At 37.3% G+C, this 10,531-nt stretch overlaps 2 protein-coding genes across 3 annotated transcripts in view; one reads left to right on the forward strand and one right to left on the reverse strand.

Moving 5' to 3' along the window:
* Positions 1-10,531, reverse strand: part of LRBA (LPS-responsive vesicle trafficking, beach and anchor containing) — a 944,588-nt gene that overhangs the window by 157,488 nt on the left and 776,569 nt on the right. The gene's annotated exons all lie outside the window — the stretch shown is intronic.
* Positions 834-10,531, forward strand: part of LOC102838876 (nurim-like) — a 16,999-nt gene continuing 7,301 nt past the window's right edge. The window contains exon 1 of the mRNA XM_006870883.1: positions 834-993. Within this exon, the coding sequence (XP_006870945.1) occupies positions 834-993 (160 nt within the window). The remainder of the gene's footprint in view (positions 994-10,531) is intronic.

Below are 10,531 nucleotides of genomic sequence, written 5' to 3' on the forward strand. Positions count from 1 at the left end.
CTCCAGCTAATTTAATACAGTTATTCTATCTTATGTCTGGACATTGCTGAGATCTTCTGTTGTTTCTTGGGCATCTTCAATAATTAGATATGATTTCAATAGTTAGATGAATATGTTGTTAATATTAAGCTTTCTGATTGCCTCCTGGTAGATGTGATCAGAAGATGGGCTTCTCTTTTCATTTCTCTTAGCACTCAACTCAGAGTAATTTTAGCAATTGTTAACTGTCTGTGTTGCTCTGGTGTCTATTAGCTGGTATTGCTTCTTTTTTTTTTGACGCACATGGAACATTCTCCAGAATAATAACATGTTACACCACAAAGCAAGCCTCAATAAATTTTAAAACATCAAAATACTACAAAGCATCTTCTCAGATTACCAACCAATGCCATCTACTCAATTGATTCACAGTGACCCAATACCAGACAGAGTGGAATTATTCTCTAAAGCTTCCAAGGCTGTAAAGCTTTACAAATAGAGACAAGTTTAACTTTCTCCTACAGAGCTACCAGTGGGTTCAAACTGCTGATCTTGAAGCTAGTTAAAAGTATAGTGCACTTGCCACTATGCCACCAAGGTTCCTTCTCAGGTCACAATTCTACAAAATTAGAAATGAACAACAGGAATGTCAAGGGAAAGCAAATACATAAAAATGTAATAGCATCCTGCTTAAAAACTACTTGTAGTCAAAGGGATCACAGAAGCAGGCATGTAATCTTGTTGGAGACCACGTTGGTCTACTGGTGAGTGGAAGAGGGGGAAAGGCGTCAATGAAGATATGGGCTGAGTTCGACCATGTTCCATAGACTCCATCGACCCCTCCACTTCTTGCCATGGCCCCTGCACTGTTCCTGGTACCTGCTGCCCTCGCTTCTTTCATCCTTGCCTTTGGCACCGGAGTGGAGTTCGAGCGCTTTACCTCCCTTCAGCCACTTCTTGGAGGGGTCCCGGAGTCTGGTCCCAGTGACACAGAGGGACCCGAGGTTGACTTCGGTGAATGGGGGGTGGAGCCGAAACACATTTGTTGTTTTTGCTGTTAAGTGGCATTGAGTTGGTTCTGACTCACAGTGATCCTGTATAGGGTTTATGAGGGCTGGTTGGTGAGTATGAACCACCAAACTTGCAGTTCAAACTGACCTTGCAGTCCAGTGCTTATCCTACAGCATCAAACCAAGACTAGCACATTTAGGAAAGCATAACTTGTTCAGCCACCACTCTTCTGTCAATTTGTCGTACTGTGGTGGTTTGTGTGTTGCTATGATTCTGGAAGCTATGTCATGGGTATTTTATATACCATCAGGGTCACCCACTGTGGACAGGTTTCAGCTGAGCTTCCAGGTGAAGACAGACTAGAAAGAGGGAGAGGCAAACTACTTCTGAATATTTATTATAAAAAGGAACTCTCAACACCAGAATGCTGAATATTGAAACATGATGAAGAGCACCAGAATATTGTCAGATACAGTACCAGAAGATGAGACTGTCAAGTTGGAAGGCACTCAAATTATGGATGTGGAAGAGCTGCCTTCACAAATTGGAGTTGACCCAGAGGCTACAAATGGAAACAGAATAAAGCCTTTGGAAGCTTCATTTATTGATGAGGCACAACTTAAATTGAGAAAACCAGCTGTAAACATCCATTAATAATCAGAAACCTGGAATGTACAAAGTATGAATCTGGAAAAATTGGACGTTGTCAAAAATGAAATGAAACACATAAACATCGATATCTTAGGCATTAGTGACCTGAAATGGACTGGTATTGGCCATTTTGAATCTGACAATTACCATAATTTACTATGCTGGGAAAGACACATTGACGAGGGATGGCATCGCATTCATCACCAAAAAGAGTATATCAAGATCTATATGCCAACAAGGAAAACCAGTTGATACCACTATTATTAAAATTTATACAACAACCACTAAAGCCAGTGAGGATGAAATTGAAAAATTCTTCTAAATTCTTCCGTCTGAAATTGATTTAAAAAAGCATCAAGATGTACTGATAATTACTGGCGATTGGAATGCAAAGGCTGGAAACCAAGAGGAAGGATTATTGTTGTTGTTAAGTGCCATCGAGTCGGTTCCGACCCACAGCGACCCTGAATAGGGTTTCTGAGGCTGTAAATCTTTATGGGAGCAGAAAGCCTCCTCTTTCTCCCTTGAAGCAGCTGGTAGTTTCAAACTGCTGACCTTGCATTTTGATTCGTAACCACTACGCTACCAGAGCTCCTTAAGAGGAAGGATTGTTGTTGTTGTTGTTAAGTGCCGTCGAGTCAGTTCTGACCCATAACGACCCTGTACAGGGTTTTCGAGGGTGTAAATCTTTACGGTAGTAGAAAGCCTCATCTTTCTCCCGCGGAGCAGGTAGTTTCGAACCACTGACCTTAAGGTTCACAGCCCGATTCGTAACCACTACGCTACCAGAGCTAGTAGTTGGAAAATATGACCTTGGAGATTAGTAATGACGCTAGAGATTGCATGATAGAATTTTGTAAGACCAATGACTTTTCATTGCAAATACCTTTTTTCTGAAAAACTGGATTATATGAAGAAAAATGTAGCATCAGGATTAGAGAAAGACTCATTAACAACTTGCAATATGTAAATGATACAACATTGCTGCTGTAAGTGAAGAGGACTTAAACTACTTACTGATGAAGATCAAAGGCCATAGCATTCTGTATGGGTTGCACCTAATGTAAAAAAAAACAAAATCCTCCCATTCAATGAATAAACAGTATCCATATGAATGGAGAAAAGATTGAATTTTTCAAAGAATTTACTTAGCGTGAACCAACCATCAACATTCAAGGAAGTAGCAGTCAAGAAATCAAGTGACATATTACATTAGGCAAATCTGCTGCACAAGACCTCTTTAAAGTGCTGAACAGCAAAGATATCAGCCTGAGGACTAAGGTGCACCTGACACAAGCCATGGTATTTTCAATAACCTCATATTCATGTGAAACTTGCATAGTGAATATGGAAGACCATAGCATTGATGCATTGGAGTTACTGTGCTGGAGAAGAGTATTTAAAATATTCTTATTTTGACAAAAAACAAACCAATCTGTGTTGGAAGAAGTATAATCAGAAATGTTCCTTGGAAGCCAGGATGACCACACTTTGTCACTCATACTTCGGACTTATTATCAGGAAAGACTAGTCACTAAAGAAGGATGTCATGTTTGGTAAATTGGAGGGTCTGAGAAAAAGAGGAAGAAACCCCCCAATGAGACGGATTGGCACAGTGGCAGCAGCAATGGGTTTATATGTAGCAACGATCGAGATTGGCACTAGCCTGGGCAGAGGTTCGTTTTCTTGTGTGTTGGGTCGCTATGAGTTGGTACCAACAACAAACAAACTTGTTCAGAATGACTGGGTTGTATTAGCAAGTTGGAGAACTAGGCCTATAGATTGGGCAAGACCTTTGATATCATATTACAGAGTTGGGAACCATTAAGGTATTTTAAGCAGTATTTGTGAGCGCCTCATTTAAGGAATATCCAGTTTATGAGTATCCTTAAATAGTTTAAAAGAAAAATAGTAATTTTATATAGTTTCCTGTGGTACTAGACAGAATACTCTCAGGATGATCCAGCATCACCTACAAATGATCTGCTAATGAGATCCACATTGAAATTTCTTCAAGGAATCTGGACTACAACATCAAGTTAATAGACATTATTTCTATTAAGTACTATATATAAGAGGGCTTCAAAAAGATTGTGGAAAAATGAAATTAAAAGTTAATGGAATTTTCCCACAGACTTTTTTTGAAGCCCCCTCATATAGTGTCTGTCTTTTAAAAGAGATTTGAATGAAAGTCCATTATACAAATGGGCTTCAAAAAGTTTGTGGAAAAATTCCATTGTTTTATACTTCCACTTTCCACAACTTTCTGAAGCCCCTTTGGACAGTATACCTGAATAGCTGTAATACAGTCTAATGAAAATTAAAACAAGAGGATATCATCAAAAGACTGTTTGAAAGAATACTTTGAAAATACAAGTTATTAAGTAGGGTTACAGGAAAAGTGACTTCTAAGAACTTGTAACTAAAAGCAACGATGTACCCAAGAATGAATCATGTATTATTGGGGGAAAAAATTCTATAAAATGCATTATTAGGCCACTAACAAAATTAGTAAATGGATAGTAGATGAGATAAAAGTATTACACCAATATAAATTTATGAAACTGGTAGCTGTACAATGCTTACATAAGAAAATATTCCTATTCTTCAAAGACACACACTGAAATATTTAGGGGTTAAAAACCATGAAGAAAGTAGCTTACTTTTATGAGAGTCAGGAAAAATATTTTTATATAGTTATGCCCATAGAGATATATGTAGACATACAAAGAGAAAAAGAATGAAAGAGGGAGAGAAGGAGAAAGAGCATATAAAAATGTTTAAATGGCAAATGTTAAGAATAGGGAATCAGGGCAAAGGGTATATACCTGTTCTATATCCTATTTTAATTTTGCTTTTGTAATTTTTATGTTTGAAGAAAGTCCAAATAAAATTTTAAAGCACCAAGCATCAAAAGAGAACTTATTTTGAAAAAATGTCTAAGATTACTTTTGGGAAAGCAATATAAGACACAAAAGAAAATTGTCAACTGTTGAAAGACCTAAGAAAGGTGTGGAGAGAAGAAAATTTTAAAAAATCAGGTACTAATGTAAGCTATTAACATTCTAAAATGCCTCAAAAATTCTGAGATACACATTAATATGAAAAATGAAAATCAGGTACTCCAGTCATGATATTTAAACACACATAATATTCAATATTATAAAACCAATACAAACTGTAGGTGGAGCATTGGTTAAATGCTGTTGTTGTTGTTCTTAGGTGCCATCAAGTTGGTACTGATTCATAGCAACCCTATGCACAACAGGACGAAACACTGCCTGATCCTGGACCAACCTCACAATCATTGTACCATGTGAGCCTTGTTAGGGGTCTTCCTCTTTTTCTCCGACACTTCACTTTACCAAACAGGATATCCTTCTCCGGTGACTGATCATTCCTGACAGTATGTCCTAAGTACCAACTCTGGCCATCCTGGCTTCCAATGAGCACTCTGGCTGTATTTCTTCCAACACAGATCTATTTGTTTTTTTGTCAACCCATGGTACTTTCAATATTCTCCTGCAACACCAAAAGCATCAATTCTTCTATGGCCTTTCTTACTCATTACACAACTTTCACTTGCATATGAGGTTATTGAAAATACAGCAGGTGCACCTTAGTTCTCAAACTGACATCTTTGCTCTTCAACAGTTTAAAGAGGTCTTGTGCAGCAGATTTGTCTAATGCAATACATAGTTTGATTTCTCCACTGCTGCTCCCATGAGTGTTGAAGGTTGATCCAAGTAATCTGAAGTCATTGATTACTTCAATCTTTTCTCTACTTATATGCATGCTATTTATTGGTCCAGTGGTGAGGATTTTTGTTTTCTTTACCTTGAGGTGCAACCCATACCGAAGCCTGTGGTCTTTGATCTTCATCAGTTAAGTATTTTAAGTCCTCTTCACTTTCATCAAGCAAGGTTGTATCATCTGCATATCGCAGGTTGGTAATGAGCCTTCTTCCAATCCGGATACCACGTTATAAGTGCTGTTCTAGTCAGAAGGTTGGTAGTTCAGACACACCCAATGGTGCCTTAAAAGACAAGGCTCACTATCTAAAATATCACAGCCTTGAAAACTCTATAGAACAGTTCTACTCTGCATACAGTGTCACCATGAGTCAGATTCAATTTGATGGTAATTAACAACAATGATGCAAATTAAAATTAATTTTGCTTAAAAATAAGAGCATACTAACACCTTTTATACAAAGTACCTAACACTCAATTGGAATGACTGCTTATTTAAAAAAAAAAAAAAAAAAAAAGCCCTACCTTCTTATATTTACACAATTCTCACAAACTGGTTTATTCATTGTTTCCAAGCAATGCCAGTACTCTAATATGGATCTCCAAGTTTGTTCATTTTCTAATGGTAATTCTAAAACACAAAGTTAAAGAAACCAACCAGACCCTAAAAAATAAGCCATGATGTAAAAGTATGTAGAGGTAATCTTCCTCTCTTTTCTCAGGAAAAGGTCATGTTCTGGTTACCATAACCAAGGAAATTTGCCAGTAAACACAAAATTCTTAGTTGGTATAAAACACTACAACAGAAAAACAAAACAAAACAAAACAAAAAGGTTGGCTTTACACCAGTTACCAGCAAATCACACAGTAAGCAGTCATTTACCAAGCAACCTTTCAGGAAAAGGTGCATGAAAGCATTCAGATGCAGAACAAAACCCACAGTGATGCTGCAGCTTTTCAAATATAGTGTCACTGTAGGAGACATGGCTTAGTGCCAGGAACAAAGCTGGAGAGGCAGTGGTGGCAGCTTCTTCCCAGTGGTACAGGCACCACTGTACCACTGAGAGAGCAGCGGAGGTGCCCATTAGAACCAGGTGAGCAAATACTCCTTTGTGAATTCAACTTCCAGTCCAGTATTGTGATCCCATTAGTCTCACTTTTCCTTTCCAAACATTAGCATCAGCCCCTGGCAGAAATGAGCACTTCCAACTAAAACTGGTAGATCTCTTCCTACTGTTTAAAAATTGTATCATATACATCTATACTTATGTATATATATATATACTTTTCACCTCTAGAAATCATAAACTGCTCTAGACAAGCATTAAGTTAGCATAAACAAGATTATGTTTGCTTATTTCTTTATGCTGTAGTGAGTGCATCAGGTGCTTCAAGAACTTAAAATAAGAAATCAAATTGTGAAAAATGTCTACAAAATGAGTTACACCAGCCATCCGTAACATATTATCCTAGAGAATATGAACATCCAATTCCAATGGTGATGGGTAAAGTTTCATAAAAGTAGGACACTATTAATGCAAAACTGAGCAGTGTTTCATTCTGTTATTCACAGAACCAACCCGACAGCACCTAACAACAAAAACAATTAACGTGTTTGACACCATGGTACACTGTCAAGGCAAAGAGTCAGTATATAGATTATAAAAGGTAAGCACAGAAACCAAAAAATTTGACAGTTAGTCCTCAACATATGTAGAAAAGTATGTTCTACCACATAAATATGAATATTGTGATTTTGTTTGTGGCAGGCATTCTATTTCTGTTCTGGTAGTAGCGGCATCAAGCTAACTTAGCCATTAATATCCTTTGGAGGATTTATACACCATTCCAGGAGGTCAGGAACTTTATGTGTTTATGTTGCCTTTTTAGCCACAGAATTTGTAATGGTTCCTACAACAGCCAATGAATAAATACTGTTAAATGGATTAAGATAACCAACACTGCTTTTATTCTAAATCAGAACTAACCATAAAGAGATTTTTGTTTATATTTGGATTCTCATATGCTTTTGGATGAGAGAGAAACTGCTGGCTAAAGCAGAGACATTCTGGTTTGCTTGATAACTAAACTCTTCATGAAAAATCATCTTCTTTTATATCTTTTGCAAGTTTGTGGTGTTGTAGGATAAGCACTGGAGTCCAAACCACAAGGTTGGTGGTTCAAACGCACCAGTTGCTTCTTGGAAACCCTATACAGGGTCGTTATGTGACATAACTGAATCGACAGAACTTGACAATAACAATTACAACAATAACCAATGTATTTATCAACATTTGGAACAAGAAAAAATACAGTTTTATAGGATTAAAAAAGGAGCCCTGGTAACACAAGTACTGGGCTGCTAACCACAAGAATGACAGTTCAAACCCACCCAGTGGCTCTATGGAAGAAAAGACCTTGCCAGCTGGTCTGGTAAAGATGACAGCCTATAAAGTTCTACCTAGCAGATCTTCTCTGTCATATGGGATCACTAAAAGTGGAAATCAACTAAACGGCACCTAACCATGATGGTGTTAAATTGCTATTGGAAGTCTGCTTCTACAATTCCCTGTTTTCACATTGCTTCTTTTTTTATTCTATATTTAACTTGCATTGCTCTTCTCAAACATTAAAAGCCTTGATTGTGATGACAATATAATTATCAATTTGTTTAATCTGTAATATATCTATATTAATTTCAGAGCACTAAACCAATATTATTACAAAAATAAGACTGGTCAGAAAAAGTTTAAGATTTCTTAAGGAACTTTTATCCTTTAAGCATATGCTACTGGGGCTATACAGTCAAAATAATGCATTATACAGTTTCATGAAAAAATTACTTTCTATGTGTGGTTATGCCATCAACTTGATACATTATTGTTGTTGTCTGGTATCATCATTGAGTTGGAACTGACACAGAGTAACCTTATGCACAACAGAACAAAGCACTGCCTAGTCCTGCATCAACCTCACAATCACTGCTGCGCTTGAGCCCAATGCTACTATCACTGTACTGTGCCAGTCCATCTCACTGGGGTCTTCCTTTTTCTCGCTGACTCTCTATTTTACCCTACATGGTATCTTTCTCCAGGACTGCTCCCTTATGATAATATATCTGAGGTATGAGAGATGACATCTGGCCATCCTGATTTCTAAGGAGCATTCTGACTATACTTCTTTCAATACAGAATGGTTTGTTCTTTTGGCGGTCCATGATATTTTTAATATTCTCCTCCATTACTATAACTCAAATGCATCAGTTTTTCTATGGTCTTCTTTATTCATTGTCTGACTTTAACATGCATATGAGGTTACTGTAAATACCATGGCTTGGTCAGGCACACTTTAGTCCTCAAACTGACATCTTTGCTCTTTAACACTTTAAAGAGGTTTTGTGCAGATTTGCCTAATGCAGTATGTCGTTTGAGGTCTTGGCTGTTGCTTCCATGAGTGTTAACTGTAGATCTGAGCAAAATAAAGTATTTGACAACTTCAATCTTTACTCCATTTATCTAAATGTTATCTATTGGTCCATTGATAAGGATTTTTGCTCTCTTTACATTTCAGTGCAACCCATACCAAAGGATGGAGTCTTTGATCTTCATCAGTAAGTATTTTAACTTCTCTTCACTTTCAGCAAGCAAGGTTGTATCATCTGCTCTATGTAGAGGTTTCTCACGAGAACAATTAAGGGTTTCTGAATACTCATTCTTCACAATGTTGTCCATAGCTTTAAGTGAGCCAAACAATCAAAAGCTTTTGTGTAGTCAATAAAGCACATGTAAAACCTTTTTGGTATTCTCTGTTTTTATCCAAAATTCATCTGGCATCAGCAATGATGTCCCTCATTCTACATCTTCCTCTGCATCCAGCCTCAATGTGTGGCAGTTCCCTGTCAATGTATTGCTGCAGCCATTTTTAAATTATCTTTAGCAAATTTTTTTCTTACATACGATATTAATGATGTTGTCCAATGATTTCTGAATTCTGTTGTGTCACCTCTCTTTGGAATGGGCACAAATATAGTCTCTTACAATCAGGTGGCTAGATAGCTGTAGTCCAAATTTCTTGGTATACACAAGTGAGTGCCTCGAGTGCTGCATCGGTTTGTTGAAAGATTTCAATTTGTATTTCATCAATTTCTGGGGCCTTGTTCTTTGCCAATGCCTTCAACGCACCTTAGATTTCTTCCTCAGTATCATAGGCTCATGATCATGTTCTACCTCTTTGAAATGGGTGAACATCGACCATTTCATTTTGTTACAGTGATTGTATGTGTTTTTGCATCTGCTTTGGACGGTTTCTTCAATATTTTGCCCATGTTGCTATTGTTAAGTGATGTCGAGTTGTTTCTGACTTACAGTGATACTGCATATGGTTTCTGAGGATCAGCTGAGAATGTGAATGGCCAACCTTATGGTTCAACCAACCTTGAGACCAGCAGCTTATCCTGTGGCACCATACCAGGACTCCCATAGAATCATTCAATATTTCAAGTCGAAGCTTGGAATTTTTTGTTCAGTTCCCTCTACTTGATAAACATTGAAAATGTTTTTCTCTTTTGGTTTTCTAACTCCAGGTCTTCACACCTGAATTTAGAGATCATCTGAAGAACAGATTTGATGCATTCAACACTAATGATGGAAGACCAAAAGAGTTGTGGGATGATATCAAGAACATCAAACAGGAAGAAAGCAAATGGTCATTAAGAAGACAAAAAAAAAAGAAAGACCAATATGGATGTCAGAATAGGCTCTAAAACTTGCTTTACAGTGTAGAGATGTGAAAGCAAACAGAAGCAATGAGAACGTAAAAGAGCTGAGCAGAAAAGTTCAAAGGGCAGCTTGACAAGACAAACTCAAATATTATAATGAAGTTGATTGATGCTAAGGTCATTTATTTCAAGGCTTTTTCAATTTTACAAATTATTTTCCTCATTTTTTAAAATACATAAAAACACAGAGCTCTGGTAATGTAGTGGTTATGAATCGGGCTGCTACCTCAGGGTCAGCAGTTCGAAACTACCAGATGTTCCATGAGAGAAAAATGAGGCTTTCTGCTCCCGTAAAGACTTATAGACTCAGAAACCCTATACAGGGTCACTATGAGTCAGAACCAACTCCTACGCCATATAA

This window comes from Chrysochloris asiatica, unplaced genomic scaffold (assembly GCF_000296735.1).
Source record: "Chrysochloris asiatica unplaced genomic scaffold, ChrAsi1.0 scaffold00155, whole genome shotgun sequence".
Classification (NCBI taxonomy): Eukaryota; Metazoa; Chordata; class Mammalia; order Afrosoricida; family Chrysochloridae; genus Chrysochloris; species Chrysochloris asiatica.